The following is a 26,049-nucleotide window of genomic DNA, read 5'->3' as shown; positions in this document are numbered from 1 at the left end:
CAAAAATGTACAACATAAATTTAACCATAAGGAAATATCAGACAAACTCAGATTGAAGGACATTCTACGAAACAAGTGGACAGTATCCTCCAAAAATATTAAAGTTATGAAAGACAAGAAAAGACTGAGGGATAGTTCCAGATTAAAGAAAACTAAGGAAACATGACAACTAAATGCAATAAATGATGTTGGACCAGGAAAAGAACATTAGTGGAAAAAATGGTGAAATCTGAAAAGGATCTACAGACTAAATAAAAATTATTGTAATCACTGTTAATTCCTGATTTTTAAACCTGTACTGTAGTTATGTACATTGTAAATAGTTACGAGAATCGGGGGGAGTGCTATATGAGAGTTCTGTGAAATATTTTTTAATTTTTTTACATTATTTCCAAAGGAAAAGTTAAAGAAAAAAAAGGCCTTGTTAGTGCTCACCCTGTGTGTGTGTGTATGCACGCATGTGTGTGGACATGCACATGCATGATGACATGCACAGAACTTTTCTTGTATACTCTAACAGAAAGAATGCAGAATCAGATACTTACCTATTGGGTCTCTTCCAGCAGATTTTTCAGACTCTGACAGGTTTACCAGCACAACACCTCCGATGCTATGAGAATAACAGTCATTACTGACAAGTAAAATAATAAATTCCTTCAAAAGACTAACCTCAAAGATCAAAATTATTTACAAGTAATAAAGACTAATCTCAACTTTGGGTAAAACTATCAAAGAATGAATGATTTAATTAATAATATCTAACAATATTATCGGTATAGTATAAGTGCTATACTTATATTAACTCATTTAATCCACATAAAATGCCCAATATTACCTTATAATGAAGGTATTATTATTATTATCATTCCCATTGTACACATGAGAAAATTATACATAACGCACAAAGAAATGAAGTAACTTGACCAAAATCACACAGCTGGGATTGAAACGCAGGCAGTCTACTTCCAGAGTTCAGTGTTCTTACCTGCTACGCTATCTTCTGCCTTTCAATTAGGAAAAAATTAACCAACTTGTCATCCCTCTTCCAATCTTTTTTGGCAATGTACAAACATCAAAACCCATATAAACCTAGCAATGGCACTAACTCTCACTGGTAAAACCAAAATTAATGGTAAAACTATCCTTAAATATTTAAATAACTAAATTAATCCCATTATTTTAATGTAAAAATAAGACCAAGTTAAGGATGTAGAGAAATCAAGATGTTATTCCTTCGTTCAACTGTTGCTTATTAGCTAAACTTCAGGTTAAGCAATGAACAAGAGAGATGTGGTTCCTGTCCTCATGCAGCCTTATACTGTCTTTCTACTTCTATGTACCTTTCTACTTCATTAAGACAATGAAAAGTTAGAAATAGGCATGAATTTTGAACAAAGTTGGATAAACCTCATCACTTCCCTATGACAAATATACTGTATTTCCCTAATGCAAAAATATGTTCGGCTAAAACATGGGCCAATCATGCAAAAAGAATAAATTCCTAGTGTCCATAGTCTACATGGTAAATTAGTTGGTTCAACCAGATTGCCCATGGAAACTACCATGGTCAAGTTACCCTTATATCTAAAAGAGAGAAACACCACTTATGTGATTGCCAGTCTCTACGATAATTGCCAGTCTCTACGATAATCACTTTCTATATACATCCTTCCAAACTTTAAAACAAGACTGCAAAGTAGTAGATGATATTATCAGCATTTTGTCATCTAGGAAATCCTCTCAGAGAGTTTAGGCCAAGTGCCCAGGGGCAAAAAGCAGAGCTCTGATTCAAACCCAGCTCTGATAGTTCAGAAACACTAATCTTTCTGGTAAATTATTCTGCTACCTTCTCTGATTTCTGATTTTCTCTCACAAAAACAACAGCTTCATCAAACCAACATGTCTGTTTTGAGTATTGACTGTGAGCAAAGCTTTATGCTAGGCCTTTGATGACACACAGAAGTAGAAAACAAGGTTCTGACCTTCAAGGGTTTATAATCTCGTAGGGATACAAAGTTAAATAAAGTAAAAGATTTAAGTTAGTCATTAATGATACTTATGGATTGTGTTACAAACAGTAATATAAAATTGCCAGATAATTTATACAGAAATAATCGAAAGATTGAGGCTGAGACAATCAGATAAGACCGCAGGTTAGATTTCCAGAAGTGGGAGAAGTGAAAACTGAAAACTAAACAAAAAGCGGAACTTGTTTTAGGAAAAGGAAACAGAAACTTGGGAGCTTATGAGGATTAACATCCAGTTAAACGTGAATGTCAGTACAATACTTAGCAGTCCACAGTCGCGTGAACGGGAACCAAAGCTGCTCTGGGGTCCTCCCTCCAGTTACCCTCCCCAGGAAGGTTTCAAAAACTAGCCAAGGATGTGATGCAGAGCTGAGTAGCATAATGTCCCTTTAAGACCTTTTATCCTCATCTATCTTTGCCTATACAGTATATTATAATATAAACTATCATCTATCATTACCAGAAATGCTTTAAACATTGCATTTTTAAGCAGAATAAACTAGCTATTACACTATATTCTTACCTTAAAATTACAGCTAATAGTTTAGAAAGAGTAAATCTATCTCCACTGTTACTTGGAAACATTGCAGCAAGGATTAAGGTAAAAAGTCCTATGGAGAGAAAAGGATAAAAAAAAAGATACATTAGCTTAAATACTGTCAAAATTATTTATTACCAACTTGACTGTTTAAATAAGTTAATTAGACACCTAACTTTTAAACTAATTTTTGTCATTTTTAAATGACTAAGACTGCGGTTACCTAGGCTGAAATGTTCAGAGATCACACATGAAAACAGCCTCCAAATGAAACCATGTTTATTTCAACAGTACAGGTCAAGTACAGTCCTATTTATTTTAAAACTAATAAGAGAGCTAAACTGAGCATTCAGAGTAACATTCTGACATCATCATAATCAAGCATGTGAACTAAAGTTATTTTTACAGCTTCAAAAATACTTTTTTTATCTTCCAGATTTGGAAGGTGATTCAATTTTAAAAATAAAACACCTTTCATAGGGCAAATTATAGTTATGAAATAAGCAATTACATTTAGCCAAAGGGTTGAAAAAAAGATCTTTAGAAAGAATATGTGAAAGGAAAGATAGCTACAATACAGAGTCAGCCTATAAAACTTTAATATATTGTTGTATAAAAAATACTGTAAAGTATTGGAAGCAATATAAATAGCACAAGGCTATGGCACAAAAGTTAAAGATTAAATAGTAGTTATACCAATACACATTAGAAAGAATGAAATAATTTAAAACAAGATAAAAATATATGTATATGTACACATATATATCAGAAATAGGTCTCGAGTTATAATACAGATTTTGAAGACAAATTTCTTACCAGAAGTTGAGGACAAAATATTAACTATAGCAACTTTTGTGTCTGAAAGTGCTTCTTGATATGACAAATTTGCCAAAAACCACTAAAGAAATAGAAAATAAAGTGAAACCTAATAAATGACTTTTTATATTTGTCATTATAATTTATAGTCCCCTCCTTTTTTTCTCCCTCTAAATACTGCTATCATAAGTTTTAAAATCTGCTTTGTACTGAAAAGTCACAGGCCCAAAAAGAAGACAAACATTTATATCAGACCTAATATCTCTGCTATCCAATTTCCCTTAAGAAATTAACAACAGTTGGTTAAAAATTAGCACTGGTCAGGCTTTTTTAAAAATTAGGGTAAATTTAATATCAAATCAACATTGAAATTTGCTTTATCCAAGCACTGATAGTACTCTATTAAGTTTATCTAAATCAAATTTAGGTTGGGGGGAATTCTCAAACATTGAAATACGTACAGATGAATATAACATGATGAGAAATCGATTGAACAAGGTGATGCCTAAGGGGATGGATGGAACTAGCCAGATGGATAGACAAAAGGTTATATTCACTTTGGAAATTTTTAAGTGTCCAAGAAATTGTGAATTTACTGGCTAACTGTGATTGTTTCTCTGATTCTCAGTTTTGAGACATAATATAAAGAGGTCTCATAACTTTGAATATAATGAAGGAAGTTTTCCAGCTATGAGGATTTTTTTTCTTTTTTCCCTTTTGCTTGTCTAGGCTAGGTTATTCTTATATTCCCAGCCCTGTGCCTACTTTGATTTAGAGAATAAGAAATAGGACCTCTTTTGATGAAGCCTGGTGTGTGTGTGTGTGTGTGTGTGTGTGTGTGTGTGTCTGTGTGTGCGCGTGCATCCAAAGTTCATTTATTTTTACTGCTATCAGATAATCTAATACAGTTTACCACAACTCATCCATTTTTCTGTTGATGAACACTTTTTGACTATTTCAAACAATGCTACCAAGAATATTCTAGCATGTGCCTCCTGGGGCATATATGCATGAGTGCCCCTAATGTAGTATATACTAAGAAGCAGATTGCTGGGTCAAAGTAAATTAACTGCTTGTCTAACTGTTTTCTGTTACTTAAACAGACTGACTTGATAATCATATTCTACTGGAGAATGACTTGTCTCTATTAAGGGAGGGACATCTCTTGATATCTCTCAGAACTTGTAGTTAAGTGAGAAGTATAGTTATTAGCATTTATATTTCAAAGAAGCAGTATAGACACATGATCTTAGAGCTAGATCTTACTGCTAGGAGGCAGCAGATGGCTGAGTGTCTAGAAGTCTTCATTCAGTATACACTGTACTCAAAGCTAAAGCCAGACTCTGATTCCATCTGTAGTCCTCTGACTTCCTAATTTCACTTGACTATCTAAATAAGAAAATGAGGTTAGCAACTGGTAAGATGGGCAATATCAAATATATATGACAACAGGGGCCACAATCTGCTTGCAGTTGAAGTGCTAAAATAGAAGCAGAGGGCTTCCCTGGTGGCGCAGTGGATAGGAGTCCGCCTGCCGATGCAGGGGACATGGGTTCACGCCCCGGTCTGGGAAGATCCTACATGCCGCGGAGCGGCTGGGCCCGTGAGCCATGGCCACTGGGCCTGCGCATCCGGAGCCTGTGCTCCGCAACGGGAGAGGCCACAACAGTGACGGGCCCGTGTACCGCAAAAAAAAAGCAGCAGAAGATTCTGCCCTTAATTATCTTTTGGAGATCCTCTACAAGAATAGGCCATGCTTGTGGGGTGATAATTAGCTTTCTTGACCCACTTTCCTTACCACTTTAATACTTAAATACTGTGCTCATTTTCCAAACAATCTTACTGGTCTCTGCTAATGTGAGATAAAGAAATAAAAACAGACAACTTAGATTGCAGGAATTCAAAGAGTATAACTACTCATCATTAGCTATGAACTCTTTCCAGAAAGATCTTCCCATTCTCCAGCTCTACCCAAACTCCATTCTCTGGCTTTCAAACCCAAGGCAGCCTCATCACAAAAGAAGACCATCTCAACTGCCCTCGGGTAAAAATTATCTTTACAATGTTTCCTTTCATTATTCCAGAGTTGAGGACAACCACTTACTAATAATTAAGCTGTCACAAATAATTTATATAGTATTTCATTATTTCATGAGTGATAATTCATTTTAAAATTAGCATAAAAGCCTGTATGACCTAAATTACATCTTACAGAAAAAATTAAAACACCATAAGTCCTAATGAGACAAGAATTAAAGGACTGGCAAATACAGTAATCATTAACTCCTTTTGACCTACAATGTACAATACATTAGCCACTAGCCACATGTGACTACTAAGCAAATGAAATGTGGCTACATTGAACTGAAGTGTTCAGAAATTGAAATAAAAACTGAAATTGAAATGAAACAGAAACAGAAATTGAAATGAAATAGAAATTGAAATGCTTAAAAATGGAAATGTTTAGAAGATTTTAGTACAAAGAATGTAAACTATCTCATCAATAATTTTTATATTGATAATATTTTGAAGTGTTTTACATATAGTGGGTTAAATAAAAATATAGTATTAAGGGACTTCCCTGGTGGCGCAGTAGTTAAGAATCTGCCTGCTAATACAGGGGACATGGGTTCGAGCCCTGGTCTGGGAAGATCCCACATGCCCCGGATCAACTAACCCGTGTGCCACAACTACTGAGTCGGTGCTCTAGAGCCCGCGAGACACAACTACTGAGCCTGCATGCCACAACTACTGAAGCCCACGTGCCTAGAGCCCGTGCTCCGCAACAGGAGAAGCCACCACAATGAGAAGCTCCGCACTGCAACAAAGAGTAACCCCCACTCGCCGCAACTAGAGAAAGCCCGCGCGTAGCAACGAAGACCCAACACAACCAAATAAATTAATCAAAAAAAAAATATATATATATATAGTATTAAAAGTAATTTGTTTCTCTCTCTTTTTTTTAATGTGGCTACTAGAAAATTTAAAAATACCTATGTGACCTGCATTTGCACATTATATTTCTATTGAACAGCATTGCTCTAGAGCTCATCCAAGCTTATCACTCTATGAAGTTGGGTTTCTAAAAAGATATATACCTGGACTATATTACTCTGACTTTCTACAGAAATGCCTTTACTTAAGATTAACACAGCTCCCTGCTCTTATAACTTACTTAAGGTTGATTTTTCAAGAAAGACTATTAAAGGTGGAAGCAACGTAAGTGTACATCAATGGATGAATGGATAAACAAAATGTGGTATATACATACAGTGGAATATTACATAGCCTTAAAAATGAAAAATATTCTGACACATGCTACAAAGATGAACCTTAAAGACACTGTGCTAAGTGAAATAAGCCAGTCACCAAAGGAAAAATACTGTATAATTCCATTCATATGAGGTGCACAGAGCAGTCAAATTCACAGAGACAGAAAGTAGAACGGTGCCTGTCAAGGGCTAGGGAGGTGGGAAAGAGAAGTTGTCATTTAATGGGTATAGTTTTAGTTTTGCAAGATGAAAAAAGTTCTGCTGATAGACAGTGGTGATGGTTGCAAAACAGTGTGAATGTATTTAATGCCAGTGAACTGTACACTTAAAAATAGTCAAAACAGTAAGTTTTATGGTAGGTATATTTTACCACAATTTTTCTAAAAGGCTGTTATCTGTACGTATCTACCTGTAAATCTGCTATACAGAATACTGCCTTTCTACATAAGAACCTATGAAATATATTCTCTCAGTTTTGAGTTAGGAAAAGTTTATTTTATCAATAGATGACAAACTGTGTAACTCAGGAAGTTTTCCTTTTTTCCTTTCTGCCCATTTGTCTAGAGATGAACTGTGTGCTTTCTTTCTTTCTTTCAATGGAAGTTCCTGATATAATCAACCCATTCCACAGCCAGTTTGCACCCTACACAGACATTATCTGTTTAGTCTGGCTCTTATCCACCCCTCCTTTTTAAACTTTTACTTTATAGATCCTTTTATCATGTTTCCCCTCAAGTCTCCTTTAAAAATTAGGAGATATAATTAATAAATCTTAGTCTTGCCTTATTTAAAACAAGCAAACTGAAATCACAATAGCATAATCCAAATATATGAGCCTTTAAATTAACTTTATTACATATGTAATTATCATATTACAACTCCCAAAGATTCTTTTATTTGTACTCCTGAATATATTAATCAAGGTATCACTAAAACAGAGGTTATTCAGTTAGAGGATGGTGAAAAATTGGCTATGCAGTAAATATGAGAGGCAAAACTGTAAAGTAAAAAAAGCTTATAATCAGGCTAATAATATTGACATTAGCATCGTATTACCTAGTGGTTTAAAATGCTCAGTATAAATTTGAACCTTAAAGGCCCATACTAAACCACCTTGGAATAGTCTACTTCCAATGATACATATAGAAAAGAGCACTGAAATTCATTTTTTTAATTGTAAATCAGAGTTTACTAACTCAGACAAGTTATCTAATCCCAGATTAGCCCAAAATAATATTTTATTTGCTATATGAATATTTTATTGAAACATTAAGCATATTTTTGTTTCTATATTAAAATAATTAAGAAGCCATAAACAATATTATAAGAAACAATGAAAAAATGTTTACTATGAGTACTTATAAAATATTTGACCACATTTATATGAATTTAAAATAAAACCTCAAAAGGACTTATTTGAAGAAATTAATGCAATCAATGCAAACTCTTATCTGGACATTTACTAGTGCTTGTATGTATCATAGTGTGAAATAACTCTATTCGTTATTCTGACCATGAGGCAATGTCAAATTCTAAATATACATGAGTGGTTGTAGTGTATAGTATTTATTGAATTCTTTTACGTATGCCTAGTATTTATTACTTTTAACACTCTAATTTCCCTATGATAGCAGATAACAGAGTTTAAAGTCATGACTAAAGCAACCTAATAGTCTTAAACTTTAATACTATATTGTTGGTATGTCTACTGTCTTAAAAGTCAAATTCCAAACATATAATAAAGAGAAGACTTACCACAAAGCAAAAAAAAAAGCTAATTTTTGCTACTTGAGTTGCAGTTAGTTTCCCCACAGTTTTGAGTAAGGATTCTTGTTCTTTCACGGTAGGATATGACATGCGAGACAACTTAGCTTCCAATGCATGGCTTGATGGAAGCTGTCGAATCTCCATGATATTACTAAACCTTACACGAGACTTTTTGGGAGCTTGAAAGGAAAAGTAAAGTATAAAATCATTAAACATTTCCCCTCGCATCCAAAAAATGTCACAAGTTTTAATTTACTTATAAATGCATATTATTTAACCCATCTATAATCATATTTGAACAGTCAAAAAAAAAACCAGTTAAATTATTACATGGGACAGCTCTGCTCATTCAAAAGAGTTGGTAGGAAAAATGTTTCCATCTATAAAAAATTTTGAAGGTTTTAAAATGAGACCAATATTCAACAAAGTTTCAAACAACTGCCTGGTTCAGGATTATAGTATGATTATTATTTTAGCATTTATAGTAAAAGTTTATTTGGATTTTTCCTCATAGATATCCAATTTATGAGAATTATTTTCCTGGTCAACACACAGAACATTCTTCTGTAGTTCCATTCCTTGAAAGAGAATATCGTGGATGAATACTGTGCGTTACATTGAAGCTGGCATTCTTTACCATGTTCAAAGAACCAGCAAAACTCCTGTAATTTGCTATCAAGGTTTTTGATGGCCTGGTTGAAGAGGATACTGTTCATTAATAAATATATCTCTATATACATAATAACACCATAGAGATTTCTGGTATTTGGAAGTTATTTCCATTGAATTAATAAAAACATCCAGTCAGCTGGACAACTACAGGCTGAGCCAACACCACATGGAACAGAAGAACTGCCAGGTGATCCCAGGCAACCCACAGAACCACTAAGTTTTGGGATGGCTTGAATGAAGCTAAAACTTCCACCCACTTCTAAGTTATGAAATTCTAAGTTTTGCTTACATTTTTCAGTATCAATGTTTGTGTTCTCAGGTTTTTCACTCGGAAGATCATGAAATTTCACAGGAACATAAAGAGGTTCACTCTGGAATGCAGCAAAAACAGGAACAAATATAAACAAGTATAATAGCTGATATACTGGCTAAATTTAAGTGGATGGTATATAGACACAGATACCACCCAAAACAGGACTGTTCACCACCGTGTTTATACAGCATAATTTTCCCAAAATGCATTTTCAAGACTTATACAGGAAACTCAAATGATCCACCCAGGTACAATGACACAAAGAATCAATTTAAAGCTTAGAAATGTAATCACACAGCACTGGCACATTATGATATTTAATTTTTAAATGTCATAAAAACAGACCTCTCTCAGCTAACAGATTATCTCCCATTCCTTTTCATTCATTCTTTTAACATATACATACTGAGCTCCTACTATGTCAGGTGCTGTTCTAGGTCCTAGGGATATAAGAGCGAATAGAGACAAAGTCTCTGTCCTCAGTGATATAAAATAATCTAGTGGTAGACAACAGAATTAAAGCCAGGTTTGTCTAACCATGCTCTAAAAGTCTACATTTTTAAGTGGTTCTAAATCCCCCAAATGTTTTTGTAAATGTTCTTCAGATGATCTGTATTTAAGGCACAATTCTGTTAATTTAAGAAACAAGGCTGTTTCTTAAATTAACATAAAGTATTTTTTATTTCTTTAATTTATCTTTAACTCCTGATACAGACTCTGCCAATGAAAAATATTCAGTAAATGAAGAGACAATAGGATTTGGAAATAGATGGAGTCTCACTGTTGCATTGAACTTTTCTTCACAGCATTTGGCCTAGAACAATTTGACGTGTCCATCTTACAGATAATAGAAAAAAATAGTAGAAGAGTAGGCTGCCATCTCAACTCTGTCTTCTACACTGATAGAGAAAACTGATATTAGTCTTGTTTTTGTTTTTTTCTGTTTTTTGTTTGTTTGTTTTTTGGGGTTTTTTGGCCACACAGCGAAGCTTGCAGGATCTTAGTCCCCCAACCAGGGATCAAACCCGCGCTCTCGGTAGTGAAAGCGCAGAGTCCTAACCACTGAACCACCAGGGAATTAGTCTTGTTGATGCTTAGGATCCCAGAGAAAAGAAATGAAATTTTCTCTAAGCTTCACAAACCATTCACAGCACCCGGTAAGCTACCTTGCAAGCAACTGTAGTTCTAAAAGTCAGAGAAACAAAAAACTGTACTGTCAGAAACAAAAAACTGTCAGTAAGGTCACCAAGCTAGTGCTTCATAAATTGGTCATTAAATTTTAGAGTTGACTTTAAAATTTTTCTCAGATAGAATGCCACGTTTGGAATAATATATTTTAAAGAGACGCCTTAGTAATGGTGTAAAAAGAAAAGATTTTTACATACTCTCTCTCCAACAAGATAATAAATGCTTAAATAGAGTGACTGATAATTCCTTCATATGCTTGCTTATTATCTGTCTCCCTCCCTTCCCCAAACACACACTCACACACTAGAACATAAGCTGTATTTTGAGAGTCTAGAACAAGTGTTTAACATACGTTAAGTGCTCTTAAAAATCTGTGAAATGAATAAGCAAACTGCTTATAGAGTCTCAGTGTCAAGTAAATGTATTTGTTTCTAAGCGGTAATAATATAATAACAAACATGAAGTGACAAAGTTGGTAAGAAACAAAGGACAAAGGACTTCCTTTACTATTTTCAGTCCTTAACTAATTTCCTATTCCCTTCTCTCCCCAGAGGCGGCTGAATTGCTTACTTTTAGGTCTCAGGTATCTCTAAGAAAGTACCAAATTACAACTCTCATGGAGAGCAGCCAACATTGAGATATATTTTTATTTTAATATAGCTGTGGTGCTATCAACGCTATTTCAGTCCTTCCCGCCATGGTCAACTCCACCCGCTCTCTTCCTGAGGAGAGAAGAAACACTTACCAAAGAACTATTCATAGTTGTATCTGTTGTGCAAGCAGCAAAGTAACCTTCAGCATCTGCAAACTACCAATAGTGAGACATAAAATTCAATTAAACTCATGAAATAAAGTAGAACTAATGTGAGTCACAGCTCAAAGGAATAGAACCAAAAATCCAGAGCAGACCTATAAGGGTTTATAATCATTATTTTTTTTTAAAGACACCAATTGTACTTGAACATTTGTTACTTTTTAAAAAAAATCATTTATTTATTTATTTATTTTTGGCTGTGTTGGGTCTTCGTTTCTGTGCAAGGGCTTACTCTAGTTGTGGTAAGCGGGGGCCACTCTTCATTGCAGTGTGCGGGCCCCTCACTATCGCGGCCTCTCTTGTTGCGGAGCACAGGCTCCAGACGTGCAGGCTCAGTAGTTGTGGCTCACGGGCCCAGGCTCGAATCCACATCCCCTGCACTAGCAGGCAGACTCTCAACCACTGCGCCACCAGGGAAGCCCTATAATCATTATTAATAATAACAGCAGCTAATGCCAAGTACTCAACCATGTAAGGTAAGTATTATCATCTTTATTTTATTGATGAAGAAATTGAGGATAAGAAATTTCATCTAAGTAACAGAACTAGGATTAAAGCCCAGTTTAGTCTAACTCTGAACTTAAGCCCTTTTCACAATATTATAATAACATTTCAGATCACCAGGGAGAGGATGGGTGGGTTAGTGAAGAAGACAAATAACATCTTAGCATTATCATGATAACCGTGTTAACCTCAAGAATCCCCTAAATGGATTCAGACACTGGACCACTTTGAGAACCAGTGTGCTAGTGCTGTAAAAGTATGCTTTTATTCACACCCACAACCACCCTATCATTTATCCCTGCTTAAAGTTTGAAGAGGTTAAATAACTTGCTAAAGATCACACAAGCAGCAAGTGACAGAACAAGATTCAAACACCAGAAGCCCATGCCCTTAAAAAACGCTTATAAATCAGTAAGAAAGAGTCAATGTAGAAAAATGGACAAGATATGGACAACTCACAAAAGAATTCTACTATGCAACAAATATATGAAAAACTAACCAAAAACACACAGATTAAACAAGATACCACTGTCTACCTATCTTATTGGCAAAGCATTAGGGTCTTGCTAACAGTTCAATCTCATGCACTGCTAACAGACATGAATCAGGTGCAATTATTGTAGATGATAATTTAGCAAAAGGAATCAAAAGCTATATAATGACATTACTGTTTTATCCAGCAATTATACTTTTAGGAATTTATCCTAAGTAAATAACTACAGATGTGTACAAAGACATTCCTATTGAATTACAACAAAAGAGAAAGTGAAGGGACTTCCCTGGTGGCGTAGTGGTTAAGAATCCGCCTGCCAATGCAGGGGACACGGGTTCCAGCCCTGGTCCGGGAAGATCCCACATGCCGTGGAGCAACTAAGCCCGTGTGCCACAACTACTGAGCGTGTGCTCTAGAGCCCATGAGCCACAACTACTGAGCCTGTATGCCACAACTACTGAAGCCCACGTACCTAGAGCCTGTGCTCCGCAACAAGAGAAGCCACCGCAATGAGAAGCCCATGCACTGCAATGAAGAGGAGACTCTGCTCGCCGCAACTAGAGAAAGCCTGAGTGCAGCAACAAAGACCCAACGCAGCCAAAAATAAAAAAATTTATTTAAAAAAAATTGGGGAAAAGAAAAAAATGGTTAAAATGGTAAATTTGATGTTATGTGTATTTTACCACAATTGTAAAAAGAGAGAGGATAGAGAATTAAAAAAGAAAAAAAAAAGGAAAAGGATTAATGTAAAAAAGAGTTTTATGGGCTTCCCTGGTGGTAGCGCAGTGGTTAGGAATCCACCTGCCAATGCAGGGGACACAGGTTAAAGCCCTGATCTGGGAAGATCCCATATGCTGCAAAGCAACTAAGCCTATGTGCCACAACTACTGAGCCTGTGTTCTAGAGCCTGCGAGCCACAACTACTGAGCCCGCATACCACAACTACTGAAGCCCGTGTGCCTAGAGTCCATGCTCCTCAACAAGAACAAGAGAAGCCACCGCAATGAGAAGCCCACGCACTGCAACAAAGAGTAGCCCCCGCTCACCGCAACTAGAGAAAGCCCGCACGCAGCAACGAAGACCCAACGCAGCCAAAAATAAATAAATAAATAAATGTGTAAAAAAGAAAAAAAAGAGAGAGTTTTATATTCTTCATTATCAAAAATTCAGTTTCTACTTCACGGAAGATACATCACTACATAAACTGCCATTTCTTTCAAAACTTAAAAACAAGCATTTTATGTGACATTAATGATGGAATATAATTTGATTAGCCAAACATCTGAAATATGCCCTGAAATATGTTTTCATTTTAACATATAAACTTTGAATTAGTTTGCTTCTACAATCAACTTTACAGCTAATTAGGTGATATTTATTTGATCTGCAAATGACCACAGACTCTAGATATTCTTCTTATCCTTTATCTTCCATCAACTTCTCCACATTAATTGATTTGGACTAGTTAAGTAAGTCTTAACAACTCAGAGCGTGTCATGAGGTAAGGGAAAGAAAGTGATTATGTACCTCTGACTTCTCACAAAACATTCTGATGCCAAGCTGATTAGAAGAGTAAATTTAAAAGTATGGACAAAAGCAAGTTTTTCTTATATCATGCTATCTTCACTCATTTAAAGAACAAGTTAAAATCTGACTGTTTTTCAAAAAACTAATAGTTTGAAAAAATTTACCCCCACTCCAACAAACACTTAAAATTTTAAACTTACAAAAGCAGCATGCTTTCCTCGAAATCCTCTTGTACACTGTTGTCTCCATGGCTTCCAAATTATAAAGCCCAAAAGGTACAGAACAAACATAGATGTTTTTGCAAAGGTACTGAAGAATGGTTTGTTGTACTGAGTAAAAACATACTGTGGAGGAAAAAGTTACAGAAACTGTGAGACAAACCTTATTACTCATTTCCAATAAAATACAGTTATTACATGATTTTTAACTCTAGAAGTTCATTTGGAAGGGAAAGATCAAAAGGGATTATAAAAATATTTTGAATTCATTTCTGAATATTGTATTTACCTTGCATACAAAGGATAATATTTCCAAAACAAAGCAGCAACAACTTGCAAAACAACTTTTGTTCAATATTCACTGAAAACCTACTATGCAACAGTATCTATACTAGCAGCTAAGGAAAAATAAGACAGGATTTCCTGAGAGGAGATCTATAGATACAGATACAGATATACAGACATAGATATAGATATGAAGAATACACAGTGTAATGTGCTAATACCATGATGGGGGATACAGGGTACCATGGCAGTACCAAAGAAAGATGGACCAGTTTGAACGTTACAGAAGTTTCCCAAAAGAAGCTATTCTTAATCTGTACCTGAAGGCCCAAACAGAGGAAACAGCATAAAGGGAGGCAATGAAACAGTATGGGGTATGAAGAAAACTGCATGAAGTTTAATGTTATTAGGAAGTTATACAACAACCTGTAATCATTGTTTTTTTTCAAATTGAACTATAGTTGATTTACAGTGTTGTGTTACTTTCAGGTGTACAGCCAAGTGATTCAGTTTTTTATATACATATATATATATTCTTTTTCAGATTCTTTTCCATTATAAGTTATTACAAAATATTGAATATAGTTCCCTGTGCTATACAGTAGATCCTTGTAATCCTCATTTAAATTGAAAATATCAGAATGAACTCATAATTTTTGTTTCCAAAAAAACCTAGTTATGTGCATTGAAAAGGCCTAGAAAAAAATGATAACCCAGAGAGGGCAGATGGCAGAAGGAAGAAGAACTACAATTCTGCAGCCTGTGGAAGGAAAACTACATTCACAGAAAGACAGACAAAATGGAAAGGCAGAGAACTTTGTACCAGATGAAGGAGCAAGATAAAATCCCACAAAAACAACTAAATGACGTGGAGATAGGCAACCTTCCAGAAAAAGAACTCAGAATAATGACAGTGGAGATGATCCAGGACCTCGGAAAAAGAATGGAGGCAAAGATCGAGAAGATGCAAGAAATGTTTAACAAAGACCTAAGAGAATTAAAGAACAAACAGAGATGAACAATACAATAACTGAAATGAAAACTGCAGTAGAAGGAATCAATAGCAGAATAAATGAGGCAGAAGAATGTATAAGTGACCTGGAAGACAGAATGGTGGAATTCACTGCTTTGGAACAGAATAAAAAAAAAAGAATAAAAAGAAATGAAGACAGCCTTAAGAGACCTCTGGGACATTAAACGCAACAACATTCACATTATAGGGGTCTCAGAAGGAGAAGAGAGAAAGGACCCAAGAAAATATTTGAAGAGATTATAGTCGAAAACTTCCCTAACATGGGAAAGGAAATAGAAGCCAGAAGGGAGTGGCATGATACACTTAAACTGATGAAAGGGAAGAACCTACAACCAAGATTACTCCACCCTGCAAGGATCTCATTCAGATTTGACGGAGAGATCAAAAGCTTTACAGACAAGCAAAAGCTAAGAGATTTCAGCACCACGAAACCAGCTCTACAACAAGTGCTAAAGGAACTTCTCTAAGTAGGAAACACAAAAGAAGAAAAGGAACTACAAAAACAAACCCAAAACAATTAAGAAAATGGTCATAGGAACATACATATCGATAATTACCTTAAACATGAATGGATTAAATGCTCCAACAAAAAGACACAGGCTTGCTGAATGGATACAAAAACAAGACCCATATATATGCTGTCTACAAGAGACCCACTTCAGACCTAGGGACACATACATACTGAAAGTGAGGGGATGGAAAAAGATATTCCATGTAAATGGAAATCAAAAGAAAGCTGGAGTAGCAATACTCATATCAGATAAAATAGACTTTAAAATAAAGAATGTTACAAGAGATAAGGAAGGAAGTACATAATGATCAAGGGATCAATCCAAGAAAAACATATAACAATTATAGATACATATGCACCCAACAAAGGAGCAACACAATACATAAGGGAACTGCTAACAGCTATAAAAGAGGAAATTGGGCTTCCCTAGTGGTGCAGTGGTTGAGAGGCAACCTGCCGATGCAGGGGACATGGGTTCATGCCCTGGTCCGGGAAGATCCCACATGCCACGGAGCGGCTGGGCCCATAAGCCGTGGCCGCTGAACCTGCGCGTCCGGAGCCTATGCTCCGCAACGGGAGAGGCCACCACAGTGAGAGGCCCGCGTAAAGCAAAAAAAAAAAAAAACAAAAAAAATCTTCTAACAAACAAAAGCCCAGGACCAGATGGCTTCACAGGTGAATTCTATCAAACATTTAAAGAAGAGCTAACACCCATCCTTCTCAAACTCTTCCAAAAAATTGCAGAGGAAGGAATACTCCCAAACTCATTCTACGAGGCCACCATCACCCTGATACCAAAACCAGATACTACCAGAAAACAAAGACACCACAAAAAAAGAAAATTACAGACCAATATCACTGATGAATATAGATGCAAAAATCCTCAACAAAATACTAGCAAACAGAATCCAGACAGCAATCAGTGAAGAAAAAGAAATAAAAGGAATCCAAATTGGAAAAGAAGTAAAGCTGCCACTGTTTGCAGATGACATGATACTGTACATAGAGAATACTAAAGACTCTACCAAAAAATTACTAGAGCTAATCAATGAGTTTGGTAAAGTAGCAGGATACAAAATTAATGCACAGAAATCTCTTGCATTCCTATACACTAATGATGAAAAATCTGAAAGAGAAATTAAGGAAACATTCCCATTTACCACTGCAACAAAAAGAATAAAATACCTAGGAATAAACCTACCTAAGAAGACAAAAGACCTGTATGCAGAACAGAATAAGACACTGATGAAAGAAATTAAAGATGATACAAACAGGTGGAGAGATATACCGTGTTCTTGGATTGGAAGAATCAACATTGTGAAAATGACTCTACTACCCAAAGCAATCTACAGATTCAATGCAATCCCTATCAAACTACCAATGGCATTTTTCACAGAACTAGAACAAAAAATTTCACAATTTGTACGGAAACACAAAAGACCCCGGATAGCCAAAGCAATCTTGAGAAAGAAAAATGAAGCTGGAGGACTCAGACTCCCTGGCTTTAGATTATATTACAAAGCTACAGTAATTAACACAGTATGGTACTGGCACAAAAACGGAAATATAGATCAATGGAACAGGATAGAAAGCCCAGAGATAAACCCACGCACATATGGTCACCTTATTTTTGATAAGGAGGCAAGAATATACAATGAAGAAAAGACAGCCTCTTCAATAAGTGGTGCTGGGAAAACTGGACAGGTACATGTAAAAGAATGAAATTAGAACACTCCCTACCACTATACACAAAAATAAACTCAAAATGGATTAAAGACCTAAATGTAAGGCCAGACACTATAAAACTCTTAGAGGAAAACATAGGCAGGACACTCCATGACATAAATCACAGCAAAATCCTTTTTGACCCACCTCCTAGAGAAATGGAAATAAAAACAAAAATAAAGAAATGGGACCTAATGAAACTTAAAAGCTTTTGCACAGCAAAGGGCACCATAAACAAGACAAAAAGACAGCCCTCAGAATGGGAGAAAATATTTGTAAATTGGAGAAAATATTTGCAAATGAAGCAACTAAGGATTAATCTCCAAAATTTACAAGCAGCTCATGCAGCTCAATATGAAAAAACAAACAACCCAAACCAAAAATTAGCAGAAGACCTAAATAGACATTTCTCCAAAGAAGATATACAGACTGCCAACAAACACATGAAAGAATGCTCAACATCACTAATCATTAGAGAAATGCAAATCAAAACTACAATGAGGTATCACCTCACACCAGTCAGAATGGCCATCATCAAAAAATCTACAAACAATAAATGCTGGAGAGGGTGTGGAGAAAAGGGAACCCTTCTGCACTGTTGGTAGGAATGTAAACTGATACAGCCACTATGGAGAACAGTACGGAGGTTCCTTAAAAAACTAAAAATAGAACTACCATACGGCCCAGCAATCCCACTACTGGGCATATACCCAGAGAAAACCATAATTCAATAAGAGTCATGTACCACAATGTTCACTGCAGCTCTATTTACAATAGCCAGGACATGGAAGCAACCCAAGTGTCCATCGACATATGAATGGATAAAGAAGATGTGCTCCAAAGAAGATATACAGAATGCCAACAAACACATGAAAGAATGCTCAACCTCATTAATCATTAGAGAAATGCAAATCAAAACTACAATGAGATATCATCTCACACCAGTCAGAATGGCCATCATCAAAAAATCTAGAAACAATAAATGCTGGAGAGGGTGTGGAGAAAAGGGGACACTCTTGCACTGCTGGTGGGAATGTGAATTGGTTCAGCCACTATGGAGAACAGTATGGAGGTTCCTTAAAAAACTACAAATAGAATTACCATATGACCCAGCAATCCCACTACTGGGCATATACCCTGAGAAAACCAAAATTCAAAAGGAGTCATGTACCAAAATGTTCATTGCAGCTCTATTTACAATAGCCCGGAGATGGAAAGAACCTAAGCGCCCATCATCGGACGAATGGATAAAGAAGATGTGGCACATATACACAATGGAATATTACTCAGCCTTAAAAAGAAATGAAATTGAGATATTTGTAATGAGATGGATAGACCTAGAGTCTGTCATACAGAGTGAAGTAAGTCAGAAAGACAAAGACAGATACCGTATGCTAACACATATATATGGAATTTGAGGGGAAAAAATGTCATGAAGAACCTAGGGATAAGACAGGAATGGAGGCGCAGACCTACTGGAGAGCGGACTTGGGGATATGGGGAGGGGGAAGGGTGAGTTTTGACAGGGCGAGAGAGAGTCATGGACATATACACACTAACAAACGTGGTGGGGTGGATAGCTGGGGGGGAAGCAGCCGCAAGGCACAGGGATATTAGCTCGGGGCTTTGGGACAGCCTGGAGGGGTGGGAGGGGGAGAGTGGGAGGGAGGGAGATGCAGGAGGGAAGACACATGGGAGCACATGTATATGTATAGCTGATTCACTTTGTTATAAATCAGAAACTAACACACCATTGTAAAGCAATTATACCCCAATAAAGATGTTAAAAAAAAAAAAAAGATGTGGCACACATATACGATGGAATATTACTCAGCCATAAAAAGAAACGAAATTGGGTCATTGGTAGAGAGGTGGATGGATCTAGAGAATGTCATACAGAGTGAAGTAAGTCAGAAAGAGAAAAACAAATACCCTATGCTAACACATGTATGTGGAACCTAGAAAAATGGTACAGATGAACCGGTTTGCAGGGCAGAAATAGAGACACAGATGTAGAGAACAAACGTATGGACACCAAGTGGGGAAAGTGGCGGGTGGTGGTGGTGGTGGTGTGATGAATTGGGAGATTGGGATTGACATGTATACACTGATGTGTATAAAATAGATAACTAATAAGAACATGCTTTATAAAAAAAATAAATTAAATAAATTTAAAAAAAAAAAAAGGATAACCCAGAAGGAATGAGCACCTCTAGCATCCAGATGATGATCTGTACCATCTTGCACACAAAAAAAACACAGGCCCCTGAAGAAACGGTTAAATCCAAGTATGGGACAGGAATGTATGAGATGAGTCTGGGGCATCTTGTGCCAGAAGGCAAACAGGATGTTAAAGATTAATGGGGTAATATTGAAAGGACACTGGAGGGAATTTAAAGGGGCTCCCACCAGCCACAGATAGGGCAGTTTAAGCATCTAAAGGGATAATAACTGGGCTTCCCTGGTGGCGCAGTGGTTGAGAGTCCGCCTGCCAATGCAGGGGACACGGGTTCATGCCCCGGTCCGGGAAGATCCCACATGCCGCGGAGCAGTTGGGCCCGTGAGCCATGGCCGCTGAGCCTGCGCGTCCAGAGCCTGTGCTCTGCAACGGAGAGGCCACAGCAGTGAGAGGCCCGCGTACCGCAAAAAAAAAAAAAGGGATAATAACCACAATTGCTTAAAACACATCAAATATACAAAAATCCATAAATGTATAATGATATGCAAAAAATTCTCAACGGTTACTTCCGAAAGTTGCTAGGCAACATTAGTTTAAAATGAATAAAGGGGAAAAAAATGAATAAAGGGAAAGAATCAAGATTTATCCAACCTTTCCTATATGACCCGTGTATCAGGATAACCAAAGAGTAGTTGTGGAAAAGTTCTCCTTAAAGAATTCTAGCTATAAACGCAGAAGGAACGACCCTTAGAAAAATCACCATTTTACAACCCTAGTGAAATACTCTATCTGGGCAATAATTATATGGATATTCAACCACTACCTAAAGATTGATGAGGAACTTACAGTGCTCAAATTGGCATCATCCAAAGTAAGACTTGCAGACATTATGGGCCTCATGTTGTGATGTCCAAGGAAGTACCCAATACCACCAAGGCATTTTTTCCTAAAAACTGAACCTAAATCAAATCAAGACTTTACATCTACCATTTTACAGGAAATAAGAGACAAAGGAGCAAGCTAAATGACATCTCAAGGAAGTAATTAGCCAAATCCAGAACGTGTGTCCTGTGGACTTAATGTTTGTATCCACTTAGGTGAAAATCTTAACCCCCAATGTGATGGTATGAGGAAGCAGGAGCCTGTGGGATGTGATTAGGTCACGAGGCTAAGTCATGAATGAGATTAGTTCCATATAAAAGAGACTCCGGAGAGCTCTCCTGCCCCTTATGCTTTGCGAGGACACAGTGAGAAGACTGCCATCTAAGAACCAGGAAGCGGTTCACAACAGACATCAAAACTGCTGGCGCCTTGATCTTGGGTTTTTCAGTCTCCAGAACTGTAAGAAATGTTGTTTGAACCACCCGGTCTACAGTAGTCTGTTACGGTAGCAGTCCAAATGGACTACGACAGTGTGATATATTCTACAGGAAGAATGATCCAATTTCTCCAACAAATCAAAAAAAAAAAAGAAAGGGAGGGAATACAGTTAAGGACTAAAAGTGACTTAAAAGTTCTAACAAATGTAATGTGTTAGAACCTAAGAAGATGTCCTCGACAATCAGGGAAATTTGAATATCAGATGATTTTAATGAATTATAATTGATTTTGTGAGATATATTAATGGCATGGTAATTATATTTACAAAATTAGAAGTCCTTTTGGATGAATATGAAAGAATTTATAGGTGAAATGACAGGTAGCTAGAAGTTGCTTTAAACAGTGGAAGAAAAAATGTTTGGGAAGGGGTTGATAAGACTGGCAAAATTTGGGGCTTCCCTGGTGGCACAGTGGTTAAGAATCCGCCTGCCAAGGCAGGGGACACGAGTTCGAGCCCTGGTCTGGGAAGATCCCACATGCCGCGCAGCAGCTAAGCCCGTGCACCACAACTACCGAGCCTGTGCTCCAGAGCACACGAGCCACAACTCCTGAGCCCGCGAGCCACAACTACTGAATCCTGCGTGCCTAGAGCCCGTGCTCGCAACGAGAGAAGCCACCGCAATGAGAAGCCCACGCACCGCAACAAAGAGTAGCCCCCGCTCGCAGCAACTAGAGAAAAGCCCGCGTGCAGCAACAAAGACCCAACACAGCCAAAAATAAATAAATAGAATAAATAAATCTATTAAAAAAAACTATTGGCAAAATTTGATAACTGTTAAAGGTAAGTGATGGGTACGTGAAGATCCATTACACCATTCTCTCTACTTTGTATATGTCAGAAAATTTCCACAATAAGAAGACTGATTTTCAATTTTGAAATACACAGTATATCTTAAGTTTGAAGAACATATGTGGCTGAGGAATTAGACACATTACATATGCTCCTGGATAATCAAATTATAAAATATCCTCTTATCAACAGGTTTTACTTTTTGCAAAAATAGGGACAAGTTTGTTGTTGGGTTTTTTGTTTTTTCTTTGCTTAGATATGGATTGTTAAATTATAATTTAATCAGGTGCTCTTTTGTCCTAAATTTTATTACGTGATAAATAAAAACCAAACTATTTATTTAAAACTAAAATAAAATTTTAAAGATAGGCTTATTTCCCTGTCAACATTAAAGAGGGTTCTTTGTAGTTAAACTACAGAGTGTTAATCTAAAAACTAAAAAGGCTGTAGAAAAGTGAAAAATAAATGGCCTATTGTATTCCAGAGCCTAAGTCCAAAAAGGCTAAACATTTATTCATTTATCGGATACAATGTCAATGTCAACTATTTACTTAGCTACCATGCGAGATGACCAGCAGTATCACACTGCTTCTTTTGAGATTTAAGCTCATTTTATCAATGCTAGTCTTCCTTTTGCCTTACGATAGCAACATGTAAGTTGAAATGCAGTAACTTCTGAAAATAGGTTTTTACAGAGATCATTAGCCAAACAGAATAAAGTACCTGTACAAGTTGAAAGAAAAACTAGCTTGTGAACTCAAAATACCACATTACTACCGACAGGTCATCAACATCAATAAAAACAATATAAAATTTAACTAAAGGCAATCACTGTATACATATACTTCATAATAATGTTTGAATCGGCAAACATATAAATGTCCATGCACGCATGTATGTGTACGATAGTGCCCTGTACATGAAAACTCAGATCACTTTCACTCATCTGTCCTAAAGCATTCTCACTTTCTACTAAATGGTGACAAATGGATTCGCATCCTAGATGGCTGTTCCACTAGAAGATAGTATTTCTAAAGAAAGAAATTAATTTAGGAAAAAAACAACAAAAACACCCACAAATATTAAGAAAACGTACCTCATTTTCTAAATAACCTCCCTAAAAGATATAAGAAAACTGTATGAAGCAACAAAAAGAGTATCCTTTCAGTTTCAACTTGAATTGATACTAATTCATTATCAAAGAAAAGATAAATAATTCAACAATCTTCAAAATACTGCTTTAAGATGAGAGATAGTAATGACGAGAGATACTATAACAATAATAATATTTCTATAACGCAACATCAGTCCTAGACAAGAATTACATACCGAAGTAAGTTCTGAGGATGCGACCCATATCACATCAACAAGTAGGAGAATAACAATCCCAAGAGCCATTCGCCTGCGCTGAGTGAAACCACTGCTCTGGGAATTCATTCGGTTCATGATAAATACACACACCATTTGCAGTCTGTTTCGTGAAAATACAGATCACATTAGAGGAGATATTTTTTAAATAACCATAAAAAATGAGAAAATTAGTATAACAGAAATATCTTACATTTGTTAAGCTAACGTTCAGGTTGAAAGTCATACAGGTAAAAAAAAAAAAAAAAAGGTGTGTAATTTACCTTATTCTAAAGGCCTTTCTGAGGTCTTCAAGAGCAGCGCCTGAAAACTGGTCAGATCTGAGTCTGAACGGAGGTGAAAAACTCAGCGCACCTAAAAACCACCACAAAACAATGCTTATGAAAACATCAACCACTCAACATAAGATTCCTAAGCTGTTTTTCACTCTTCGCCTTCCAAATGAAAGCAAATCAAAGAATATCAAAGTGTGTAAAATATAACTGACACTTTCCTCTAGACTTTCATGTTATCCGTTGTGTATTTCTAATTATACTCAGAAAAGAACATGGTACAGGAAAAAAAAAAAAGCAGTATTCAACAAACGGCATATTCAAGAATAGTTAGCTACTGAAAAATAGCTTCTCCGAGTTTCATAAATACAGAACTGCATTCGCCTCCCGTGCCTCTCTCCGGAGGTACCCACTCCCGGGACAGCGTCTAGACACGCGCCTGTTCCTAAGTGTCTTTTCCGTCCCCGATCTCGAGCGGAGTTGGGTGATGTGAGAGGAAGGGATTTGTTGTGAGTCTCGACGGCACGTTTCCAAGCACCTCACGTGGTAAAGGGAAAGGATCCTCCAGGCTTCCCCACCCACCCCTGTCCACTTATTTTAGCTCTAAATAGTCATTCACGAGACGGGTGGGGAAACAGCTGTTAAAGGGAATCTTCCTTTTTCGGAGGAAAAAAAAAAAAGTTAAGCCGGTGACGCCTCCCCTGGGTAGGCGAGTAAAGCCCTGAAGCGGCGGCGCCCAGGCAGCTTCCCCAGACACCGTTGCCGTTTAGGTCAAAGCACGTCGGCTGCTACCAAAGGCTGGAGGTGGGGCTGTTGGTGGACCCTCGATCCCGGCTTCGGTGCCGGGTGATTTCGCGGGCCTCCCGTGCCTACCTACCTGGCCTTCTTGCCCCGCGATGGTGTCGTGGCGGCACCATGAGCGGACCCGGCCCGGACCCGCCGCCGCCCAGGGCCACGGCCGCGGCCTCGGACTCACAGGGCTGTCGCGGCGCCTGACATTCCGCTGCGCTGGAGGCCCAGCCCCTGAAGCCGCGGTGCCCCTCGGGGCTAGGCTGCCGACGCCCCCCGGCTCCACTCGGCCCGGGAGGGCGGGGAACGGGTGAGAGTGAGGAACCGCGCAGGCAGCGATGGCCGCGGAGGCCTGGAGCTGGATCCAGGCCCCGCCCTGGGCCCGCCCCCGGCCCCGCCCCCGGGCCCGGCCAGCCAGCCTGGCCTGCGGCCCTGCCCCACGGCCTGAGGGCGGTGGCGCGCGGGTTACGTCACGGAAGCGCAAAGGCGGCCGCGGGAGGGTCCGCCTCTAGCGTGGTTTGGCGACGCTGGGCACCGAGCGCGGAGGAGGTGCGGCTGGGGCGGCAGGGAGGAGCGGAGGTGGGAAGAAGGGAAGTGGGGCGCGGTGGAAGGAGAAGAGGGAAGCGGGCGTGGGTGGCTGGGTTGGAGCGAAGGTCAAGGGAGGTGGCCGAGCCTCCAGATGGCCCCGCACTAAAAGAAGAGATAACAACTCCAGGCAACTCTCGATATTCCTTTCTCGAGAAGAGGCCGGAAAAGCAAAATGGCTTGGGAGAACTTTTGCTTTCTGGAAACTTTTTGTATGTAAAGTAGATCCCAGCTCTGGGAATTAGAAGCTGTGTCCCTAGGGCAAGCTACTTCACCTCCCTGACCCTCAGTTTCCTCATCTGAAAACTGGGCATAATAATAGTACCAGCCTCATCTGTTTGTACATATGCCAGGATTACATGAGCGTACAAATGTGAAGGGCTTAGATAATTCATGGCAGGTAGAACACAAATGTTAATGATTATTACATTGTACAGACTTTTTCTTAATCATCTTCAGTATCCCATAAGAAAAATGGCTTGCTAGCGTGCTGGTTTGCATTTAGAAAACAAAAACAATACTACGAGGTTCTGTATGGAGTTGTCTACCACCAGCGCATTTGTAACATCTTTATGAGATGGTGTGAAGAAATGAAATTTTCTTACTTCTATAGTCAAATGTAGTGCATTTCTTACCTTTTTACTCTCTCGTCTTATTGAAATTGAATGTATTGAATTTTTTCAGTTGACTAATAAAACAATACCAATGGACATTTTTTGTGTTAATCTAGTCAATTTCTAATAAATTATCAGCATCAAGCTCCTCTAATAAATTATTCAGACACGTACCATGCAGAATAGAAAAACCTTAACCATTTACTTAAAATTACTACTTAGGGGAAATTTGTTTGCATACATTAATTAATCAAATTATTTCAGTACCTGCTTTATCCTTTCTTTAGGGTGTCAGGCTCATAATATGGTTAAGACGTTTTAAGCTACATTTCTGATACACAGACTGAAAAAAACAGTAGCATTATGAAT

The 26,049-nt window shown here is 37.6% G+C and overlaps 1 protein-coding gene across 1 annotated transcript in view; it reads right to left on the bottom strand.

The window, feature by feature from the left end:
- SLC35F5 (solute carrier family 35 member F5) overlaps positions 1-24,828 on the bottom strand; it is a 52,445-nt gene extending 27,617 nt beyond the window's left edge. Inside the window, exons 1-10 of the mRNA XM_065880338.1 lie at positions 24,570-24,828; positions 23,684-23,774; positions 23,382-23,523; positions 14,132-14,275; positions 11,339-11,401; positions 9,382-9,463; positions 8,409-8,599; positions 3,382-3,463; positions 2,551-2,638; positions 546-610 (exon numbers count right to left, since the gene is read on the bottom strand). Coding sequence (XP_065736410.1) covers positions 546-610; positions 2,551-2,638; positions 3,382-3,463; positions 8,409-8,599; positions 9,382-9,463; positions 11,339-11,401; positions 14,132-14,275; positions 23,382-23,523; positions 23,684-23,774; positions 24,570-24,609 — 988 coding nt within the window. The 5' untranslated portion in view covers positions 24,610-24,828. The remainder of the gene's footprint in view (positions 1-545; positions 611-2,550; positions 2,639-3,381; positions 3,464-8,408; positions 8,600-9,381; positions 9,464-11,338; positions 11,402-14,131; positions 14,276-23,381; positions 23,524-23,683; positions 23,775-24,569) is intronic.
- Positions 24,829-26,049: the final 1,221 nt, after the last annotated feature.

Source organism: Phocoena phocoena, chromosome 7, assembly GCF_963924675.1.
Source record: "Phocoena phocoena chromosome 7, mPhoPho1.1, whole genome shotgun sequence".
NCBI lineage: Eukaryota > Metazoa > Chordata > Mammalia > Artiodactyla > Phocoenidae > Phocoena > Phocoena phocoena.
This window is presented reverse-complemented; position numbering and strand designations above follow the sequence as displayed.